At 43.8% G+C, this 24671-nt stretch overlaps 1 protein-coding gene across 1 annotated transcript; it reads right to left on the bottom strand.

Annotated features, from left to right (window-relative positions):
- Nucleotides 1-8007: 8007 nt before the first annotated feature.
- On the bottom strand, nt 8008-8583 carry LOC115077734 (olfactory receptor 2T27-like). The gene has a single exon (XM_029580022.1). It carries the CDS (start codon nt 8581-8583, stop codon nt 8008-8010), a length of 576 nt encoding a protein of 191 aa, XP_029435882.1.
- Nucleotides 8584-24671: the final 16088 nt, after the last annotated feature.

Genomic DNA, 24671 nt, shown 5'->3' with positions numbered 1-24671 from the left:
AGATCAGTGAATTTTATTTGCAAAGAAAACTAAAAAAATATAAACTGGGAACTTGGACGAAAGATTATAAGTAGAGCAATGAAGGTCAAAGAGACCAGCAGTGCTTAATATGATGGTCCATTAATTGGATTTTTATTATAGTATCGCAAAACTATAAATTATCCAGATATAAATGGTTGAATGTTAGCTATTGACATTTTAACAATTTTGTGTGACCCACTGTATTGACAACAAAATACATACCCAGAAAATAATTTAAAAAAACCATAAAATTATAATAAAATAATTTTTAAAAACATAAAATAATACTGATCCATCTGCGCACCAGGCATCCTTCATTCACAAGGGAACAACAATGCTTTTATTTTTTATGAAATGTTATTAATCTCTTGACTAACATCCAGTGGAGCTGAATTCTATATTTCAGGCCCAATCGCTGAAATGCCCTTTTTCTATGAACCATCTTATGGATTTCTTGAATTGGAGGAACCCGTATAAAAACCCTTTCAAATGACATAACATTCTGCTTAGGAACATAGTTCTTACCTAATGTCTGAATACAAATGGATCCTGTTCCCCACATATATTTGAACATCATAATTTAAAATATGATTCACTACCTAATTAGAAGCCAATGAAGAAGTCATTTAGCGGTAGATTTTTAAAAAATCTGCATAGGCGTTCATGTGCATGTGACTCCTGGTGTGCACACGTGCATGTGACTATTTTATAATATGCACGTGTCAATGCGCGCATGTTATAAACTACAATACCCACATGCGTATGCAATTGGGTCATGTCTCGGTGCGTGGAGGAAGGAATTTTAAAAGCAACGCATGGAGATACGAGTAGGCCTTCCCCAGGTCCCTCCCAGTCCTCTCCAATTAAGGAATGGACTGGGAGGTAACTTCCTTTTACCCCTACCTATCCTTTCTGCCTTTTCTCCTCCTCTCCTCCCTGACCCCTGACCTTTACCTATTTTTTTTTTTTGTTATTTACCTTACTGCTCCTTTGATGCAGAAGCAGACTCTGCATGCTGGCTGGCTGCCAGAGTGCACTTCCCTGAGACAGCATCTAATGGCACTGTCCTGGCCTGCCCCTACCCCCGTCCCACCTCTTTCTTTAAGCCTGGCACTTCTGCGAGTATCGGGAGTTACACACATGGCTGGGCCATTTCTAAAATTCATTCGACACGCACAGGGCCTGGCCACACGTGTAACCCTTGTATTTGCGCGCATTGGCCTCTTGAATATCGGCCATCAACCTCCTTGCGCATAATTAAATCAGCATCTGGAATTCATTGCCAGAGGATGTAGTGAATGCTATGTGTAACTACATTTAAAATTGGCTTATCCCTGGGATAAGCAGCATGGAATCTGTTTACCTCTCCAGATCCTGCCAGGTACTTGTGACCTGGAGTGACCACTGATGGAAACAGGATTGACCCACTATGCTCTTATGTTCTAATACCTTATTCCATTTAAAATTTTGTCTGGCAACCCTACCAACACCCTGTTATAGTAAACAAATGCATGGAAACTACTCAAAGCTCAGAAGGCCTTAAAATATCCCTTAATTTTTGCATTTGGTGCAATTTTAAAAAGACATTTCTCATCATATTAGCAATATGGGGCTCATACATATGATCCTTAGACACCAAAATGACCAAACTCCTAACCGTTGAAGAAGGTCTAATCTCTTTGCCTTTAATAGAGTAATAGATGGAAGTATTTTTGTCCCATGAGAAAGGAGCAACCACTCAGACTTGTTATTTAAAATCAAGTTGTTCCTATCTAACCAAATTCCTACAACTTTCAACTCATCATTAATCTTCCTTCCTGACTCATTCAAATTAAATCCACCCAGAAAATTAATCCTACATGGTCTGCATACAGAAAAGCATGAAATACCAAGTTCAAGATTACCTGCCCTAAAGGCCTCATAAACCGAGTAAGCAACAAGGATGATAAACGGGATCCCACAATCTATAACATAAAGGCCTGAATCCAAGCCTTTAACATGGACTACTGCTGATCCTGAAGAGAGGAATTATTCTACCCATTTCAAGGCTGACCCACCAGTACCAATCTCTAGACAATGACTCAATAATATCGAATGATTCACTAGGTCAACAGCAATTGTCAAATCCAACAATATTGAAAACACTAGGATTCCCTTATCCCTAAACTGAAGCACCAGATCACTCAAAACAAGCCAGATTAGATGTCACCAGAAAGAGAGCTTTCTCGGTAGCCGGTCCCATCCTTTGGAATTCACTCCCAAACCCTCTCTGATCAATTTCAAATCCTTCTCACTTCAAAAAACCACTTAAAACTCATTTGTTCCAACTCGCATTTCAAACACTTACTCAAGACCAAATATAATACTCATTCACCCTATTGCCACATTCATCATTCTCACTTCACTCTTTCCCCCCCATCCCCCTCCATCCCCTTTACCACTTCCTCATCCCCCCTATATTAGTTACGTCTCTATTTTTTTCATGCCCCCCTTTTCCCCTCCCCTCTTTTCCCGCAATAGCAAGTCCTATGGCAACAAATCTTTATTTTATTTTTGAGTAATTAATTTGATTTATTTTCAAGCCAGAATTTTCTAGCTATTGACTAATTTTTGTATATTTTAATTTATTTTAATTTGATTGTTCTTTTAAAATTTTATTTTAATTAATATAAACCGTTTTGACAAAAAAATTATTTTTTATAAAGCGGTATATAAATACTTTTAAAAAAACAAATAAATAAATAAAAACTACTAAAATCATCTCTATTCTGTAGTCTTTTCTAAATTATCTTAGCATTTGTCTAATCCATCTACCTCCTCCAAATATTGAGTTAATCTAGTAATTTTAGTGAAAAAGTACTATTAGCCATAGGTCTATAACCTGCACAATCATCTCTGTCCAATGCATGATTTTTTAACACAGGAAAAATGGCTGCTTCCACTGATCTGGAGGAAAACCTTCACTCAATGATGAATTTGCAATTCTCAATAACTGCCTCTGAACAATTTCATTTAAAAAGCTGGACAATGACTGCAGATATTATTCTAGATATCATTTGATTATTTATTTATTTATTTTATTTATGATTTTTATATACCGATGTTCATTTCAAAAAGAGATATCACATCGGTTTACAATAAGGTACAATAGGTAATTCACTATCCCCTAAAAGGGCTTACAATCTAAAATTTTTGTACCTGAGGCTAAGAGATTACAAAAATAAAATCATCAAAATCAAAGTTCTTAACAATTAAGCAAAAGGTATAACAAGGAGCATATTAAACAAATAACACAAAGGGGTGCACAAAGGGGAGTGCCCCTTTGTCGCACCCCTTCGGCACGCGGCGCCTGCTGGCTTGGCGCCTTTCAAACTGTCCGGATCCGTTTGCGATGATGTCAGGGGAGGGGGCGGGTCTTAGAATCATGGCTTTCCCCACAGAAATCTCTCCTCAGTTTCAAAGGCAGTTTTTTCAATTTTTTTTTGTCTTTTTTACCTTGGATGTTAGCTGTTACATGGTTAATATGGTATTGATGCAGCAGAAGGCAAAATATTTGACCATTTCTTTAATACTGTAAAAATGAACAAGAACATTTCTGATGGCATGAGAGAATCTTTCATATATCATAAATTACATAGTAACATAGTAATGACGGCAGAAAAAGACCAAATTGTCCATCCAGTCTGCCCAGCAAGTTTCCTATGGTAGTAAATACTACTCCATAAGGTTACACCTGATCCTTATGTTAAAATTAGTAATATTTACAATCAAAATCAAGCAACAAAATTACTACTAGCAACATTTTTTTGGGTTGAGCAGTCTTCATAATTCAGATAATGCAGCTTGATTGTGCTTTGCTTTTGAACTTGGTCGTAGAAGCATTCCTACACTTTTTTCCTAATGTCTGCATATCAATACCCCAGACCATAAATGTCAGGGCCCAGTGTGGGCCATCGTCTGAATCCAATTTCTCTTTTACCCTCTCTGCTGAAGCGGAGAACAAGGTTGCAATTGCATCAACATCATGAAAGCTACTTGGTTAAGGGTAGTAATTGCCTCTCCATGGAAGCTAGAGTGGCAGACCTGGAGGAGCTGAGGCAGTAAGAGAGGTACATTGATGAGACCTTTAGGGACATAGTAGCCAAGTCCCAAATCCAGTCTGGCAGCCCCAGTGCTGCCTTGGATCAGAAAGGTCTCCTGGTTGGACAGCATTACCCTGGTGTAGCAGGAAGTGACCCTGTAGCAAGGACCTGCTCTCCAGGTGATGCGTTATCCTCTCGCACTGAGGACAAGTCTCCCAGGGCTACTGCCCAGGAGGGAAGGGTTAGGTCAACCATCATAGTTGGTGATTCAAAAAGTAGAAATGTAGATAGCTGGATGGCTGGTGGAGATGAGGACTGCCTGGCAACTTGCCTGCCTGTGCAAAGGTGGTGGACCACACGCAACACCTAGATAAGATTATAGACAGTGCTGGGGAGAAGCTGGCTTTCATGGAACATGTGGGCCCAAAGACATAGGAAAATGAAGGAGGGAGGGTCTGGAAGCCAAAATTATATATTTTTTGTTGTTAAAACATATTTTAGGTAGTAGTCACATGATAACATTTATGAGAAATAGGGAATATGAACAAAACATAAGAAATTTACCATTTTAGAATGGTCAGGAGAACATTCACTGGAAGTTTTTCTTATCAGTTGCTTAGCAATATTTCAGGAAAGTTAGACAAAGAAAACACTTCTGACCATGAGATGTCCAAGAGGTATATAACTTCAGTACAGAGTAGAATCTATGAATTCCTGATAGAAGCTACAGAGAATCGCATGACCAACTTGGCAGAGACCCAGAATTCCCTGCACAGTTCAGCCTTCCACAAGATAAACGCTTGGTTACCAACTACTGAGAAGTTTTAGGAAGGTACTTTTCAGGAAGGTGGTAACTTTTGCTAGGCCTTTGTATATAATTATACCCTATTAATTGGGGAATTTACTATTGCTTCTGGTGCTGATATATTGTAGATACTTTGTTTATTTTTTGTCTCAGGTGTTCTCATAAGCCCCTGTTTTGTACATATAGGGCCAGATTTTATAATCTACGCCCAATTTTATAACATGAGCGCGCTGCCGCGTGCATGTTATAAAATCCAGGGTCAGCGCGCACAGGGGGGTGCACAATTGTGCAACCTGTGCATGCGGAGCTTAGCATCCTGCCTTCGTTCCCTCCGAGACCACTCCAAAATCTTTCTGCACCCACCTTCCCCTCCCTTCCCCTATCTAACCCACCCCCCTAAATCCCCCTCCTAACCTTTATCGAGGAAGTCACGCCTGCCTCTGGGCAGGCGTAACTTGCGCACGCCAGCCTATCTGCCGGCTCGGCAGGCCCCGACACAGGCCGCTGTGTCGGGGCACTCGGCCATGCCCTCAGACTGCTGCCACGCCCCCAAACATGCTCCCGAGCCAACGCCATGCCACCTGTTCACGCCCGAGCTGGCCCTTTTTGCAAGCCCCGGGACATACGCGCGTCCCGGGGCTTGCACGTGCCACCGAGCCTATACAAAATAGGCTCGGCGTGTGCAGGGGCAGATTTCCTCAGGTTATGCATGTATGTTACGCGTCTAGCCTTTGAAAATCTGCCCCATATTAGACCGACATAATAGCTTTTCATAGTTTCCCAGAAGACATAGCGAATATTGTTATTCACCTAGGGACAGATTTTCAAAGGGTTAATCGTGTAACATACATGCAAACCCCCTGAAAAGCTGCCCATGCCTGCCCCTGTGTGCACCGAGCGAGCCCTGGGATGCGCGTATGTCCTGGGGCTTCGAAAAAGGGGCTTTCCAGGGGTGGGGCCTTGGGTGGGACCACGGTCCGGGGGCATGGTGGCAGTCCGGGGACGTTCCGGGGGCATGGCCGAGTGCCCGGCACAAGTTACACCTGCCTTGGGCAGGCGTAACTTTTTCAATAAAGGTAGGGGGTGGATTTAGTTAGGGCTGGCGGGAGGGTTAGATAAGGGAAGGGAGGGGAAGGTTGGGGGGGGGGCAGAGAAATGTTCCCTCCAAGGCCACTCCAATTTCAGAGTGGCCTTGGAGGGAATGGGGAAAGCCATCGGGGCTCCCCTTGTGCTCGGCACGTGCAAGGTGCACGGTTGCGCGAACAAATCTACGCCCGTGCACAAGTTAAAAAATCCAGCCCCTAGAATATACCACATACCATAAAGCACACACCATAGCAGAACACAAAACACCTTGGGATAGATTTTCAAAGGGTTACGTGCTTAATATACACGCGTAGCCTCCGAAAACCTACTCCTGCACGCGCCGAGCCTATGTTGCATAGGCTCCGCAGCGCGTGCAAGCCCTGGGACGCGCGTATGTCCCGGGACTTTCAAAAATGAGTGGTCCGGGGCGGGGCTGGGGGTGTGGCGGCAGTCCAGGGGAGGTCCCAAGTCCTCTGGCCCAGTGGCCTGTTCCGGGGGATGGAAACAAAGGAAGGGGGGAATCTAGTTATGGCTGGAGGGTGGGTTATATAGGGGAAGGGAGGGGAAGGTGGGGGGAGCGGTAGAAAAGTTCCCCCCTGAGGCCGCTCTGCTTTAGGAGTGGCCTCGGAGGAAATGGTCGGGACTCCCTTGGGCTCGGCACGCGCATGGTGCACAAGTGTGCAGCCCCTTGCGCGCACTGACCCCGGATTTTATAAAATACCCATGGCAGCGCGTGCATGTTATAAAATCGGGTGTACATTGGTGCACACTGGGTAGAGTGCACAAATGTACCCCACACACGTAACATTTAAAATCGGCCCCCTTGTATCTAACCCATTCCCTAACAAAATTTTCTTTAAAAAGCTGCATGCCATTCTGCCTCCAAATCATTCTGCCTCCCCTTTACTCTTAAGCACTGTAAAATTCCCTGAACATATTAATGAGTATAAGATACATTTTTAAAATCTTTTAAAAAGCACCAATTTTCACCACATTATCACCAAGGGGTTCACAAAGGGGCTTCCCTCTTACGCACACCCCTTCAGTGTGCCGTGGTGGCAGTACAGTGACTGAAATAAACCCTCCCAATGGGTCATGGTGGGCAGAGTCACTGACGACACAGCCAAGAGATGGGCTAAGGGCACAAATGATGAACGTCCCATTTTCTAGACCGAGTTTTGGCCCACAGCAATCCTCCACTCCTAAAAAAAAGTCCCTCTAATCTCCTTGATCTCAAGCAGGTCACAGTCACAGATGTGAATATTCTCAGTTAAATCTCTGTCCATTTTTTTTTGTCTGTGTTGTTGGGCTGGATACTACACCAATATAAACAGCTGATCCATTCCCACTTTCCAGATTAACCCACAGTGCCTCCTTCTTACCTCATAAACCCTGAGGTTCTGGTGCTTTAATGTATGTTTTATAAATATATATAGTGCCATGCCTCAACTCTTCCCATCTCTCGGGCTCCTATCATGACCTCTCAAACCCTTAAGCACTCTCTTTCCTTTCTCATATATCCAGCTTCCTCTATCAGTTCTGTGTTCATGTGAACGAGAGGTCTACAACGGCTGAGGGAAGGAAGTGAGTAAGGTGTCGGCAACTCATGGGGTGAGGGGATGAACGTGACAGGACTGCAAGTCATGGAAGCAATGGAGGTGAGCAAAAGAGCTTAAGGAGGTGGAGTGAAAGGAGACATGGGCGAGACCTAGAGAAGGAAGCCCTCTTCTCACTATCTCTCCTAATCCTGGCAGTCACATACTGCATGAATATAAACCAGAGTTATTTCTTCTGGTTTGGATAATATAAGGCAGATGGAGCAGAGGTCTTTTTCCTCATGACACATTATTAAGAAAAACAACAAAAATAAATTCAAGCTAGGATTTTATTAACTGTTTTGAGCTTTCCTTGTTTCTGTATGCACCATATAACTGTCAGTACAAACATAAACCATCTGGGTGTTAATTCCTGATGACATTTCAGATGGAAAGCAGAGAGGGTTTCCCTCTCATATTATTTTCTATTGATGATTTTTCTGAGGGCATTTTTAACTTCTTGATTTCTCAAACTATAAATCAGGGGATTTATCATGGGGATGAGTACTGTGTACAGGAGAGCAAACATTTTGTCTTGCTTTGGAGATTGCTTTGAAATTGGCCTCATGTAGACGCACATAACTGTCCCATAGAATAGGAGAACCACTGTGAGGTGGGAGGAGCAAGTGGAGAAGGCCTTGCTTCGCCCATCAGAAGAATGGATTTTCAGGATGGCTACAATGATAAAGATGTAGGATGACAGAGTTAGAAGAAATAGGATGAGAGTCAGAAATACTCCTTCAAGAAGTACAAATATTTCATAGTTGTGTGTATCACTGCAGGATAGTTTTAGCAGTGCATTGAGGTCACAGAAGAAATGGTTAATCTCATTGGAGCCACAAAAGGAGTACTGAGATATGAACATTTCAACAGGAGCTTCACTCAGACTACCACCTAGCCATGAAGCAGCCACCAGTAGGAAGCAGATCCTTTTATTCATCATGAGTGGGTATCGCAAGGGGTGGCATATTGCCACATAGCGATCATAGGCCATGGCAGTTAGAAGGTGGAATTCAGTACCTGTTAAAATTAGGAAACAGTAAAGCTGTGTCATACATAGAGGGAAAAAAATTTATGTTTTCCCTTGAAAGAGACTTTGCAGCATTGTTGATAAGGTGACTGTGGTGTTACAGATATCGATGAAGGACAGGTTACTGATGAAGAAGTACATGGGTTTGTGGAGATGATGGTCAGACCACATTAAGGTTAAAAACCCAAGGTTTCCCAGAATAGAGATAAAGAAGGCTGGTAAAACTATTACATAAATTAAGATTTCCTCATGAGAATGTTTATTAAAGCCCAGAATAATGAATCCTCTGGCTGATGTCTTATTCTCTTTCTCCAGTGTTACAGTGTTCATAATCTGTTAGAATATAAAGAAATAAATTAAACTTTGTAGTTGAAGGAATAATATATTTTTCATGATACAAAAGCTCTATTCATACTTTTGCTAACAATGTTGAAAACTACTCAGTAATTTGGTTCATCAAAGTCATCAAAGCAGCAGATAGTTTTATATCAAGCCCATTTCTTTCAACTGGCTTTTACCTAAAATCCAGTGTTGTTATGATTAATGTATGATATTGTTTTACTGTATGCTTTGTATTTTGATTGCTTTAATATTTACCTGTTTTTTGCTTTTGTTGTAAACCACGTAGCACAGTTTGTCCAATATAAGTGGTATAAAATAAATAAATAAATGCATACATACATAACAAATGTATCATCCAATGTCCTTTCAATTTTTCTGTATTCCCCTGCAAGAGCAGTTTATTTATTTTATTTATTTCATTTGGCAGTTTTTATATACCGATGAACGTTGGGAACATCTCATCGGTTCACATTCAAACAGAAATCAGCAACATGTGCTTTACATTGTAACAAAGAAAATTAGATAATACAGATTAGGTAAAATAGGAACGATTCAGAACTTATTGATAAAAATACAAGGCTTATAATTATGATTTTCCAAGAGTAATACTATTTACAGAAGTGATGCGAAGGCCAGAGGGGAAAGAGTTAAAGTTACAGTGCACGTGAAGACTATGTTTTCAAACTCACCTTCTTGGGCAGAACTGTCTCGCCTCTTGAGACAGTTTACAGCACAATTTGTGAGCAGGGACATGCAGAGATAGAAGGGAAGGAGAGCCCTTGGCTCTGATTTTTTGAGGGAGATTGCAAAATGAATAAAAACACAGGAGTTGAGGCTTGTAAACATCATTTCTGCATCTTACTGAGCTTTCCCATCTCCCCTTCAAATTTTCATTATAAAATTTCAGAAGATTTCTTTTTTTTATTTGTCCATTTATTGTATGGGTTTTGCATTTATAAATGATTTCAAGTCCAAAAAATGTTGGAATACACACTAGGAATGCAAATTAATTTTAAATGAATTACACATCTACCCAAAAAAAACCATAGCATTTTTAGTCTTTCCAACTGGAATGAATGGAAATGGCCTCGCATGAAGAATCCTAAGGTTTACAGGTATTTTCATTTTGTGAACAGCAAAAAAGGAAAGAGCCTCCTTCATGGCCTGTAGCCCACATCCCACCCTGCAGATTACTCTGGAGGCCCAGGATTACCTGGCAGGGCTGAGCCGGGTCCAGTCCGGACCTCTCCAGGCTCCTCAAATCCCAATTCCTGTCCCTTAATTAAAACCGTGGCAGAAAAAATATCATCTTGTTTTAGTTTTACATTTTAGCATGCACTAGCACACTAAAATGATTTAACATGCACTGTAACAAAATAAAAATAAAACAAAATCATGAATGATATGAAACAAAATGCACTCCTTCTCTAGATATGACCGGGATATAGCATAGATGTATTTGAAAATATAATACCAGCGCACTAGTTCATGATCCTGCCCAAATCATGCCTATGGGAATGCTTATCCTTATGCTAGGATTCCCACGGGTAGATTTAAAAAAATTGCTCGTTCACGTACTTTTGTTTGCGCACCAGGCACAAACAAAAGTACGCTGGGTTTTATAAGATACGCGCGTAGTTTATAAAATCCAGGATCGGCGCGCACAAGGCTGCCGATTTTGGGCAGCCTGTGCGCGTCGAGCCGCGCAGCCTGACTCTGTTCCCTCCGAGGCCGCTCCGAAATCGGAGCGGCTAAATCGGAGCGGCTCCGAAATCGGAGCGGCCTCGGAGAGAACTTACTTTTGCCCTCCTTTCACCTTCCCCTCCCTTCTCCTACCTAACCCACCCCCCCCCCTGGCCCTATCTAACCCCCCCCCCCACCTTTATCCATGGATTTACGTCTGCGGGCTGCTGGCACGCTGAGACCCGACCAGGGGGCTATTCCGGAGGGCACGGCCACAACCCCGGAACGCCCCTGGTCCGGCGCCACGCCCCTGGGCCCGCAACCCAAACGCCACGCCACGCCCCCAAACACAGCGTCACTCGGCGATGCCCCGACACGCCCCTTTTCAGAAACCCCGGGACTTACGCAAGTCCCGGGGCTCTGTGCGCGCCAGTGGCCTATGCAAAATAGGCCACCGGCGTGGGAGGGCCCTGCTCACGTAAATCCGGCCGGATTTACGTGAGCAGGGGGTTTAAAATCCGCCCCCCCAATGAGTAATTTTATCTGAGTCAAGGTCAGTAAATTTTAAGATATCCCTTGGGGGAGAGGGTGTCAATTTTCAAAATATTGTGCCTGGGAGCAAATCCATATGCACTTTGTACCCAGAGGTTTTGGATACATTTTCAAAGCCAAAGTCTGAGTGTAATTTCCCATTGAAAATTATCCATGAGGACAACTGCTCTGTGGTCTTTGCACCTGTTTTTTTAGGCAGGTTTATTATCTTCAATTGCTGCCTAAGGACCTCATTTTCCAAAGCTATCTCAGGCCTGCGCTACTGAAATCGGGGCGGAGTCGGCCCCGGAAGAGGAGGAGTCGGGGCATCACCGGGGCCGACTCCGCGATGACGGCTTGCATAGTGAAAAGGTAAGTGCCTTTTCGCTGCCTATTTCGCGCCCAGTCACTATACCTTCTATGGTTTAGTTATTGGGCGTGATGCTGGCAGTGATCGCACCGTGGCAGTGTGATCGCTGCCAGCTAGCGCAGGACCGCCCCCCACAGCGCAATTTTCTAAAGTATCGCAGGCCTGCGATACTTTAGAAAATGAGGCCCTAAGAGAAAAAAAGGAAATAAAATAATTTAATTTTATGGCTTCAATTTGACGAGGAAATGGCCTGAACACCTTTGAAAATGCAATATATGTGAAATAGGTTCTGGGGGAATGCGCCTCCTTAACCTGGCTAAATGTATAAGTGCTGTGGATCCTTGACTTGCTTTTGGACGGGTAAGGATTGGGCAATTTTCAGACAGCATTTTTACCCAAGTGAATGGCTTTTGACAATTGTGAAATCTTCCCACCAAGGAATCACTATTTAAATAGGTAAGTGGATGGATTCACTAGCAAGGATTCACCAGGAGAAGGTCCTGTCAGATAAATATGATTTATTTTTTTGATTGGGTGACTAGAGAACTGCACCAAGGAAGAACATTCAATGTGATTTACTTTTCAGTTACATTTTTTATACAGTCCCACATAGGAGTCTTAAGAATAAAATGAGAAGCTTGGCAGTGGGCACCACAGAGGTAGAGTAGGTTACAAAGTGGTTGACTGCCTGGAAACAGCATGAGATGGTAAATGGAACATATTCTGAACCGTGTTGAGAGCCACAGGAATTGGTTTGGCAGGCATTGGTTCTGTACAATATCTCTTCGAGCAACATTATGGAAGAGATAGAAGGTAAAGTTTCTATATTTGTGGATGATACTTAGTGGATTTCATAAGATACGTGCGTAGCCACGCGTATCTTATAAAATCCGGGATCGGTGCACGCAAGAGGGTGCACATTTGTGCACCTTGCGCACGCCGAGCCCGGCGCGCGCTGCCTGTTCTCTTCAAGGCCGCTCTGAAATCGGAGCGGCCTCGGAGGGAACTATCCATTCACCCCCCCCCCCGCACCTTCCCCTCCCTTTCCCTACCTAACCCAACCCCCCGGCCCTATCTAAACCCCCTCCCTACCTTTATCTTAAAAGTTACTACTGCCTCCGGGCAATAGTAACTTACGCACGCCGGTGCGGCAGGCCCCGACACCACCTGCTGTGTCGGGGCTCTCGGCCACGCCTCCAGACCGCCCACACGCCGCCCCCCGAACATGCCCCTGGCTCCTAACACATATTTATTTATTTTATTTATTTATTTAGCGTTTTTCTATACCGGCATTCATGATTAGAAACCACATCATGCCGGTTTACATAAAACAAGGGGTGAGAACAAGAAACGAAAAACAAGTGCAAGGAGAACAAAAGTTACATTACAACAGGGTCTTAAAACTGGGAAGAGAAATTAGAATAAGAGAGACGAACGGAAGAGATTAAAATATTTACATTATTTACATTATGCCCCTCTGGCCATGCCCCCGACCGCCCCTTTTTGCAGGCCCCGGGACTTATGCACATCCCGGAGCTTGTGTGCACCGCCGAGCCTATGCAAAATAGGCTCGGAGCGCGCAGGGGGGATTTCAAAGTGTTATGCATGTACCTTATGCGCATAACCCTTTTAAAATCTGGCCCATAGTTCTGTAACAGAGTGGACATGCCTGAAGGAGTAGAGAGAATGAAAAGTGATTTAAGAAAGCCTGAAGTATGGTTGAAGACTTGACATCTGTGACTCAATGCCAAGAAAAATCATAGTCATGCATCTGGGATACAGTAATCCAAAATAGCTGTATATGATTGGGGGTGAAAAACTAATGTGCACAGACTGGGAGAGGGACAATGGGATGATAATATCTGGCAATCTGAAGGTGGTGAAGCAATGTTGCAAGGTGATAGCTAAAGCCAGAAGAATGCTGGGCTGATTAGAGAGGAGTAACCAGTAAGAAAAAGGAGGTGATAATGCTTTTGTACAAGTCTTTGAAGATTCCTCACCTGGTGCATTGTGTTTAGTCCTGCATAGATACAGGATGGAGTCTGTCCAGAGAAAGATGACCAAAATGGGTATGGGTTCTGAATCAGAAGACCTGTGAGTAGAGGCTGAAGGATCTGAATATGTTTACCCTGGAAGAGAGGAGGAGCAGAGAAGAGATGATTCAGACCTTCAACCTGAAAGGTTTTAATGATGCACAATCGACAAACCTGTTACATAGGAAAGCAAACAGTAGAACTAGAGATAACAATATGAAACTTCAGGGGGGATGACTCAGAACCAAAGTCAGGAAATATTTCTTCATAGAGAGGGTGGTGGATGCCTAGAATGCCCTTCTGGAAGAGGTTGTGAAGACAAAAATAGTAAATGAATTAAAAAAGGCATGGAATAAACATTGTGGATCCCTAAGGTCTAGCGTTGCACATTAAGAAAGAGTGCAAGCTTGTAAAAATCATGGAGTGGCAACTACTACCCCTAATAGAAGGCATGGGGATTCCTACCCTTAACCAACTAGCTTATATGATTTTAGCACAATTGCAGCATGCATCACTCTCCACTTCAATAGTGGCATGAAGAAAAGGGGAATTGGATTCAAATGACAACCAACACTAGGCTCTGACTTTAGTGGACTAAGGTATTAATATGCAGACATTAGGTAAAACGTGCAGCATTGCTTCTATGGCCGAGTCCAAAAGCAAAGCACGTTCAAGCAGTAGCATTGTATGAATTATCAGGAAAGTTGCTCAACCTGTATAAATGTTATCAGTAGAAAGTTTGTTATGGGTTTGACTGTTATTTGGTTTTGATTGCATCTATTATTATCATTAATATAAGGCTTCAAGGTAACCTGCACAGAGCATAGGGCTATCTTCCAGGGTGCAGTAGTTACCAGCATAAGAAGCTTGCTGGACTATTTGGTCTTTTTCTACCATCATTACTATGTAACTATGGATTCAACATTCCTGTTCCATACGAAGCACCTTCTGATCATTGTTACAGTGGCTGAGCAAAGTCTTGTAGGCTGGTGCAGGAACATGCTGACTCCAGCCTTTTCTAATGCAATATTCACTTTTATTCACATAGACAGGCCAATGTTGCAGTTCAGCTTATAGACAGATTATCAGACTGCCTTCCCTCAGGACAACATACCTTCAATACTCACAATACTTCTTAGAGAGGGTCAGGAGTTCCAACTCAGGGAGATGAGGAAGCCTCCTGATTCCCAGCTGAGGTCACCCTCTTAATGTCCCAGCAGGGTCCCACCCAGAGAGTTCTTCCTCCGAGTAGGGACCCACCCATAGAGCTTTCTCTCTCTGTGGGATTTAAGGTGCACCAGACTACATGCCTAGTCCTGCTATGGTTTAAAGGGGAAAAATAGGGATACTTCATCACAGTCATGTTTTCTTTAAATGGCAAGAATCTTTAAGCTGGTTCTAGGTTTTCTCCCACTGTCAGTCATGGAGGGCTGAGAGTTGCTCAGAAGCACGTGGTTTGAAATAATGTGTCTTTGAAAGAAACTAAGAACATAAGTTGCCATACTGGGTCAGATAATAGGGAAAAAGCATGATAAACAGAACTATAATATGTGGAACATATAGGGAAGCCATACAACTTCTAGCACTTAGAGGGAGCAGTGTGAAAACAACAAAAGTAGAAGGATGATCTATTGAAGTCACTGAACAATATAAGTCAGTGAACTGAATGTTAAACAATACAATTAAATCTGAAAGCGTATTAAGTGACTATGAATTATATAACACATATGCAACATTTAATATTTTAGATACCAAAAGCTCATAATCCCTTCCTTCTGATAATATTGAAACTGACTCTTTCTGACCCCTAAGCTCACCCTTATCTTACTCTTCAAGATAGAACCCTAATTCCTTACCTAATTCCAAATATACAAACCCTTTAACATTTGTCAACTGCAAACCACCACCTATTGAACAATTTCTTTTTGCAAACTTAAGGACCCTGCGGTAGAGATGTGAATCGTGTGATCAATCGTCTTAACGATCGATTTTGGCTGCGGGGGGGAGGGAATCGGATCGACGCGGTTTTGTTTTTTTAAATATCGTGTAAATCGTAAATCGGGGGAGGGCGGGAAAACCGGCACACTAAAACAACCCTAAAACCTACACCGACCCTTTAAAATAAATCCCCCACCCTCCCGAACCCCCCCAAAATGTCTTAAATTACCTGGGGTCCAGTGGGGGGGTCCCGGTGTGATCTTCCACTCTCGGGCCATGGGTGCGTTGATAGAAATGGCGCCGGCGCTACCTTTGCCCTGTCATATGACAGGGCAAAGGTAGCGCCGGCACCATTTTGGTTCCTGTCCCCCGACGTCATGAGCGTAGGAGATCGCTCCCGGACCCCCGCTGGACCCCCAGGGACTTTTGGCCAGCTTGGGGGGCCTCCTGACCCCCACAAGACTTGCCAAAAGTCCAGCGGGGGTCCGGGAACAACCTCCTGCACTCGAATCGTGTTGCCGTATTGCAAAATGGCCACATGGCCAGCGCCAGGTCTTAACACAGCACCGTCCGTACGGCAACACGATTCGAGTGCAGGAGGTCGTTCCTGGACCCCCGCTGAACTTTTGGCAAGTCTTGTGGGGGTCATGAGGCCCCCCCAAGCTGGCCAAAAGTCCCTGGGGGTCCAGCGGGGATCTGGGAACAACCTCCTGCACTCGAATCATGTTGCTGTTTTGCAAAATGGCGCCGGCCATACGGCCGGCGCCATTTTGCAATACGGCAATATGGCCATATAGCAACATGATTCGAGTGCAGGAGGTCGTTCCCGGACCCCCGCTGGACTTTTGGCAAGTCTTGTGGGTGTCAGGAGGCCCCCCCAAGCTGGCCAAAAGTCCCTGGGGGTCCAGCGGGGGTCCGGGAGCGATCTCCTACGCTCGTGACGTCGGGGGACAGGAACCAAAATGGCGCCGGCGCTACCTTTGCCCTGTCATATGACAGGGCAAAGGTAGCGTCGGCGCCATTTCTATCAACGCACCCGTGGCCCGAGAGTGGAAGATCACACCGAGACCCCCCCACTGGACCCCAGGTAATTTAAGACATTTTGGGGGGGTTCGGGAGGGTGGGGGATTTATTTTAAAGGGTCGGGGTGGGTTTTAGGGTTGTTTTAGTGTGCCGGTTTTCCCGCCCTCCCCCTTCCCCTCCCCCTTCCCCCGATTTACGATTTTTGACGATAAATCGGGGGAATTCCTATTATATATCGCCTCTAACGATTTTTGACGATTTAAAATATATCGTACGATATTTTAAATCATCAAAAAACGATTCACATCCCTACCCTGCAGTATTTATTTTATTTATTTATTTATTTAATAGCTTTTAATATACCGGTGTTTGTGCAAGCACATCACGCCGGTTTACAATACAACTTGAGAAAGGAGGAAATTACATAAAACAGGGAGCGGGTAATGGAGCAGGAGCGAAAAAGGAGAGGGAGAGAGGGAGCAGGGTTCCAGGAGGAAAGAGTAGCAGCTGAGAAAGTAAAGTAGTGTAACCGTAAATGCAGAGGGATATATAACGTGACTTAATTAACGTAGGTTAAATCTAGTTGCTAGTTTGCAGCATATAAAGAAAGGTCATATAAGATAACTTATTTACAGAAGTTAATACAGGTTATAAAGATAACTTATTTACAGCATTTATAGCATGTTGTGCATTTTATCTTGTACTTAGAGAGGAGTGGGGTGTCAGGGTGTGTTACGTGGGAGGGTAGGGAGGGGGGGAGGATAGAGGGTTGCAGGGGGGCTGTGGGGGAGACAAGGTGGGTTTCAGGGTGGGCTACGAGGGGTTGGTTTCTGGGTAGGCCTGTCTGAAGAGCCAGGTCTTAACACCTTTTTTGAAGTTGGGTAATGAGGGTTCAAGACGGAGATGTGTGGGGAGAGAGTTCCAGAGGGCAGGGCCTGCAATAGTGAATAGTGGTAGAGAGGCGGGCTGTCTTGAGGGGGGGAATATGTAGGGTGCCTGCAGAAGTGGATCTTGTGGGGCGATGTGAAGTGTGAAAGTGGGGCATTTCCTTAAGCCAGGGGGAGTTGTTTTTGTAGAGGATGTTGTGAAGAATGGTTAATGTTTTGTATTGGGAGCGGAATTGAATGGGGAGCCAATGTAGGTCTGCGAGGATAGGGGTAATATGCTCTCTTTTGCGTGTGTTGGTTAGGATTCTTGCCATAGCGTTCTGTAAGGTTTGTAGAGGTTTGGTGGAAGAGTATGGGAGGCCTAGTAATAGAGCGTTGCAGTAGTCCACTTTGGAGAAGATTGTGGACTGTAGGACTAACCTGAAGTCTTGGCTATGGAGTAGAGGCCTAAGCTTCTTTAGGATCTGGAGTTTGTAGAAGCCTGGTTTAAATCATCAAAAATATGAGTCAAGTCCAATTTACTTTGGGTGAGTCTGACTTCTTAGTCCACACAAAGCCTGCCTTCCTTCTGTGGATCATTTCCCATGAATTCCCATGTTATAGTTTATGAATTCTACAATCCAGGACTTCCAATAATTGACAGTGCTTTACTAGTGACAGGATGAGAGAGTTCAGCCAGTTTTCTACATTAGAAACCCGCTGAGTAAAGATAAACATAATCTGGAATTGACTTAATTTACTCTGCAATTAGTGAATGTGTCAATTCCTCAATCATAGGGGGACCGATGCAATTCCATGTGCAGATGCTAGCGCACAGCTTAACATGCAATTGGATGCACATTGTAGACACATGTTCATAACCCCCGATGCAATACAGGGATCAGCGCTTCCAAAACACCACATAGCTAAAAGCGATCATCACATGTAAATTCCTTGTAGTTAAGGCTATTAGTTAATCCCCGCAATGCAAAACGTATCCCGCAGGACCAATGCACCCATTGCAATGCAGCACATTTTATGCCATCCTGAATCTGGTGTAATGATATGCAATGCTCAATGGGTGCATTGAAAAATAATGAAAACTCCTGCTTTCTGTGATTCTTCCTAATAGTATCGGTGTGATACTAAGCAGGAGGAACCAGAGAAAGCAGATTTAGGTTAAAAACAAATGTTTGAAAAAATAAAAATTCTGGACACCTAATATACACAAACAAACTACATGGTCCAGGCCATTTCTTTTGTGTGTGTATAAGCTGGTAGTGGGAAAAAACAAATGCTTATAGATTGAGCATCTGTTTTCCCAACCCGCACTGACAGCCACCTCTCCTGAGTGCCCGATGCTGGGGAGGTACTAGGGATACACAGTTTTTCCTAGCCTGACCTCAAATTTAAATATTGCATTGTATGCCCAGGAGAAGTAGCTGGATGCATGTTAGGAAATCAAGCACTCAATGTTGAGTGCCCGTTTGCTACGCACAAAGATTGCATTGTCCCCATAGACTGATAAGAAAAGGAGAGATGCAGCATGAGTCAGACATTCACTCTCAGACTCTTGGCTCTTTGGAAGAATATCAGAATAAATAAAAAATAAAGCTCAAGATTAGCTCAGCTCAGATTCCTATTTTAGCTCTGCTCTCTGCGCTATACAATGGTGACATTATCAATGACTGGGTAACATTCTTCTTAAAAGTTAGTAAATTTTAGATCTGCTTAAATCATGAGAATTTTTTTCTGATTTCATCTTAAAAGAGTGGGTAAATCCACACCTGATTTAATAAGAAATAAATCAAGCCAGGTTTTGCTGAGAACATGTATAGAACTCAGGTGAGCAGGCAAAAAACATGGGCTGATGGGCAGAGAAACAAACAAATCAAAAGAAATGGTCTAGCTGGTAGATTAAGTGATCTGTTTTTTAACATTGGATACCACAAATTACATACTTCAATTCAACATAAAAAATTAAAACAGCAAAATACACTTGCATGGTAGAGACTTGCTTTCTTTTAGAATGAGAAATGAATCTGAAGTCTTGGTCCTGGATTTGATCACAGTCACAGTTAAATATTAAAAAAAAAAAGAACTTTCACTTTTCAAATGCAGTTAATCCAGAAATGGTTTTTACTTCACTCATTATTTCTGATCTGAGGTCAGAATGCATATAAATGCATTCTCAGTATGGATCCTGGTTTATTATTCACATTTTATGGGGTCTGTCTAATACTTAGAAGAGAACAATAACATAAGAAGAATCAAGCTGGGTCAGATCAAGGAACCATCAAGTCATCCTGACTCTGATAGTGACCAATCCAGATCTCTAGGAGATACCCAGCAGACCCCACAGATTAGATCTAATCCTTGTTGTCCACTTCCAGGAATAAATGTTAGTTTTTCCCATGGACTTTTCTTCCAGGAAATTACCCAAACACTTTTTTAAGATTGGCTATGCTAAATGCATTTATCACATCCTTCAGCATTACATTTCATAGCTTGCTTGTGTGATGAATAAAACAATACTTCTGCCAACTTGTTTTAAATCATATATCTGTTAATTCTTGCTATAACCCATAGTCCTCATACTATTTGAAAGAATAAATAATCATTCCCTCTAATGCATATCCCACTTACTGACATTAAGATTAATGTATGCTATACTAGCATTACGTTTTTTGTCACAAATTCTCTCTCCATGAACAGTTACAGCTAAATCCAATCCAATTATGTAGCTTAAACACACACACAAAAACGTGTAACAAGCAAGTTTGAATTGACTTACAGTGTGCACTTGTGGCATAGCTGCTTTCCCATCAAAGACGGATTTCATATCAGCCAGGTAATAAACATTTTCAAAGCTTCTGAGACCTGATCATTGGTGATGAGGGACCTCCCAGACACAGGAACTCAAAGAATAATTAAGCAGCCTTCTAAATTTGAGTTAACTTTGTCTTATTTTGTTTTTCTTGTTCATGAGAATTGTTAGTTTTAAAGACCCCAAATGGAAATTGTGTTGATCTTGGGTGCTTGGAATGGTAAAAGCTGAAGCAGTGTAAATGTCCAGCTCTGCACTCTTTTACTGAGGGGGAGTGATGGTGAAGAGAGAAACAACTTTGTCTATCTCAGGCAGCAGTAATTTAATAATATCCCATTCTTCTTTCTCCACACACCTAGCAGCTTATGGTGTGGGAGGGCTGGAGTTGGCCACACAGCAGTACTGAGCACCTCCCATGCATCCTGGGCCATCTGGCAAGTGGACCTCACTTTTGCATTGCATGGCCTCCTGTGGCCCAAGCAGGCCGTCCACGGTACCTTAATGTCTGCAAGCTTCATATCATGCTGAACCCAACCTTGCCCAGTCTCTGATGCCTTCTGCAGGTAAAAAGGATGCAGACATGCCTTCCTCACTTGCCCTTGTGACTTGATTAGGCCATTTAAAAGCAGATGGAACAGAAGAGTTAGGAGGAGAGCAGTGTGGGGGCTAAAAGAGGCCACTCAGCTGGTTGATAGTCACATCTTCCTGCCTCTCACAATGCAGCAGCATTTTTCTTCCCCCCTTCCTCCTCAGGTGAATGTTGCTTAGCTTGCATGAATCCCGCTCTGTTAGAAGTGAAGTTTCAAAGCTATTGCATGCTTACAATTAGCATATATGCCCACAAGTAGTTTATCCGCACGCACATGCTATTTTGTAAATACCAAAAGTATGCACATATTTTCAGAACTTTCACAGCCATTTACCTGTGCAGAAAAGGGGTAGTCTAAGGGCCATGGGGCATGGCCAAGAGGTAAGTGTACAAGTTGCTATTTTATGAAAATATTACACAAGTACAATTGGCAAATTTGTCGCTACCTTGGCCTTGGTTTGCCAGCAGTTAAGTGATGGCTCAGATGACTGACATTTTTTTCTACCTGGGTCAGCCCCCTGGTAACACTTTCGGGTAGATTTTAAAAAATTGCGCGATCGCGTACTTTTGTTCATGCACCAGGCGCAAACAAAAGTACGCTGGATTTTATAAGATACGCGCGTAGCCTGTTCCCTCTGAGGCCGCTCCGATTTCGGAGCGGCCTCAGAGGGAACTTTCCTTCGCCCTCCCCTAACCTTCCCCTCCCTTCCTCTACCTAACCCACCCCCCCGGCCCTATCTAAACCCCCCCTTACCTTTATTGGCAGATTTACGCCTGCTAAAAGCAGACGTAAATCTGCGCGCGTCGGCCGGCTACCCTGCTCCATGGTCCGGTCCCAGGGGCTGGTCCTGAGGCCTTGACCACACCCCCGGGCCGGCGGCACGCCCCTGAAACGCTGCGGCACGCCCCCAAAACGCCACGTCGTTTCTGGAACGCCCCCGGACACGCCCCCTCCCGCCCCTTTTCGAAAGCCCTGGGATTTACGCGCGTCCCGGGGCTTTACACGCGCCGGTGGCCTATGCAAAATAGACACGCCGGCGCACGAGGGCCCTTCGCGCATAAATCTAGAAGGATTTACGCTCGCAGGGCATTTAAAATCCGGCCCTTTATTATTACCTCCTCCTGAATAGAAACTGTCCTTGCTTTGTACTATCACAGTTAGTCTGGGAAGGGGGTTGTTTCCTGATCAGTTGGCTCCTCATCCCTTCAAGGTGAACCTTAAAAGCACAGTATCTTTGTATCTTGATATGGTGTGCGTTGTGCAGATTTTACAAGGTGCCTGTATACATGCCTATCTCCTGGTATGTATACAGGGGTAGATTTTAAAACCCCTGCACGCCAGTGCGCCTATTTTGCATAGGCCACCGGCGCACACAAAGCCCCGGGACGCGCGTAAGTCCCAGGGCTTCGTAAAAGGGGCAGGAGGGGCGTGTCCAGGGGCAGGGGGCGGTCCAGGTCGGGTCCGGGGGCATGGCGATAGTTCGGGGGCGGGCCGGGAGGGTGGTCCCGAGTCCCCTGGCACTGCGGCCTGTGCCGGGGGATGCCGGGGCGGCGCGGGCAAGTTACGCCTGCTTCAAGCAGGTGTAACTTGCCCAACAAAGGTAGGGGGGGATTTAGGTAGGGCTGGGGGGTGGGGTAGATAGGGGAAGGGGACGGAGGCAGGCTGCGTGGCTCGGCGCGCGCAGGCTGCCGATTTTGCGCAGCCTTGTGCGCGCCAACCCCGGATTTTATAAGATACGCGCAGCTACGCGCATATCATATAAAATCTGGTGTACTTTTGTTCGCGCGCATATGTTTTGAAGATCTACCTCACAATGTTTTTTTAATTTTTATTATTTTCAACTAATACATGTAAGAAAACACTTACTTCCAGCAAAATGAAAATGACATATCGAATATGAAAACAAAAATAGTACCAAGGAAAATAAACTATATATATGTACATTTTCCAATTTAAGTAATATTAAGCATGTGGGCGGGGAAAGGGCAAGATGGCGGCATGAGCCAGGCTTGTTAAAGTAATCTCCCTGTTCAGATTATTTCCTGCAAGATGCCTGTCAAAAGAAAGAAAGAAGAAAGTCCACGTATACCCCACCGTCGCAGCTCTCCAATCTGTCAGTGCTTAATAACAGTGGACAAATCTGGAATGGTTTCAGAAGAGGGGGGTCATTTCCCTGCTGTGGTTCCTGGCAAGGGAGCATTGGAACTACCAGGGGAGGTCATCCTAAGTCCCCCGGATCTTCATCCGCCGCTGGCCCCGATGAGTGCTGGTGCTCTTCTGTTGCCCGTTGCGCCGGGCGATGACGTCACTGTAGAGACCGCGGGAGGTGGGGGCCAGAGACGAGGTTTACCGATGCAGTCCTTCTCTTCCCCCTGATTGCCGGAGGCTGTTGGTGCTGTTGCTGAGGATTTTATCTCAGTTTTGATGCTAATTGAGATCCTTGGAGCCTGTGGAGGGACTGAGGCTGCATTGATGAGACCAGCAATGGAGATGGACATCTCCCCTCTTGGAAGAGAGGGTGAGTTTTTCCAGATTCCAATGAAACCAGTGGTGGTAATGCTGGATGCACTTTGGGACCTAGTGGCTGCTCTTTAAGAGATCAAGAGAAAAAGCTGGAAGATCTTAATACTAGAATCTAGAGTGGATGGTCAGATTACTATCTTTAAAACTCAATTAGAGATGACTGAATCCTCTACTTCAAAGATTCAGGATTATAATGTTAAGATGATTAAGGACTTTAACAATACCTCACACAGTTTAGAATATTTGGAGAATCAAATAAGGCACCTTAATTTGCATTTCCTAAATTTTCCTAAAGTGCTGGGGGAAGAACCCTATTATAATTTAAAAATTTACTTTAAGGAGATACTTGAGTTTGAAGATGGGAAGATACCCTGTATAAGTAAACTGTTCTTTTTACCTGTTTCTGGTAAAGAGAGGTTCCCTCAAAACCATCCTGAGGCCCTAGAGAATCTGACCCAATTTCTGGAAAATTCCTCTGTACAGGTTTATGACCATGCTACCCTCCTAGTTACATTTGTATCTGAGCAGGAACTTAGTGAAATAATGAGGAGATATTTTAAGAACATTTCTGCTCGTTTTTACACCCAGGAAGTCTGTATATATCCAGACTTTGCACGCGCAACTCAGGAGAGGAAACAGGATTTTCTTTTTTAAAATCTCAGATAATATCTCTTGGTTTTTCTTTTTGTTTAAGATATTCATGCAAATGTGTTATTCGTTCACAGAATGAATCCTTTGTTTTCTTTTTACCTGAACAATTAAAATCGTTAATCACTTCTAGGAACATAACCAACTTGTCTCTCGATAACATCTAGGTCGGGAAGATCATTAAGTTGGTGAAGCAGTGACCACGTTAAAAGCCTGTTTCTTGTATAAGATTATCTTTATCTCCCTGTATTCTGTCTCCCCTTTAGCTTAATATTACACTTTTTTAAGGGGCGGAGTGTGGGCAAGGTCTGGGGGGCATAGGCGGGACATGGGTATTCTGGAACTTTAACATGAAATGTGTGCAATGTGCATATTTAAATGCAAAAGTGCACACTGGGGTCCTCTGCCACAAAACTTTACTACTGCTATGGATTGTGTATAAATAATAAAAGAAAAAACTAAGTTAGTCAGCAGGATTTTAAAGGTTGGGGCTAACAGAGGAAAAGTGAGGCTAATAACCTATGGGGTATTGGAAGTTCTATCTTTCAACTGGGTGAACTGGGAACAAACTGGGAAAACTAGTTATGACATTGGTGTGTGTCCCTTATAAAATTCTCTCACGTTCGAGGTTGAAGCGGCATTTGTGCACACATGTATATGCATCCAGGCTATTTTATA

The sequence above is a fragment of the Rhinatrema bivittatum genome, chromosome 16 (assembly GCF_901001135.1).
Source record: "Rhinatrema bivittatum chromosome 16, aRhiBiv1.1, whole genome shotgun sequence".
NCBI classification, from domain to species: domain Eukaryota; kingdom Metazoa; phylum Chordata; class Amphibia; order Gymnophiona; family Rhinatrematidae; genus Rhinatrema; species Rhinatrema bivittatum.
The sequence above is the reverse complement of the archived record's forward strand: the minus strand, read 5'-3'. Positions and strand labels throughout refer to the sequence as shown.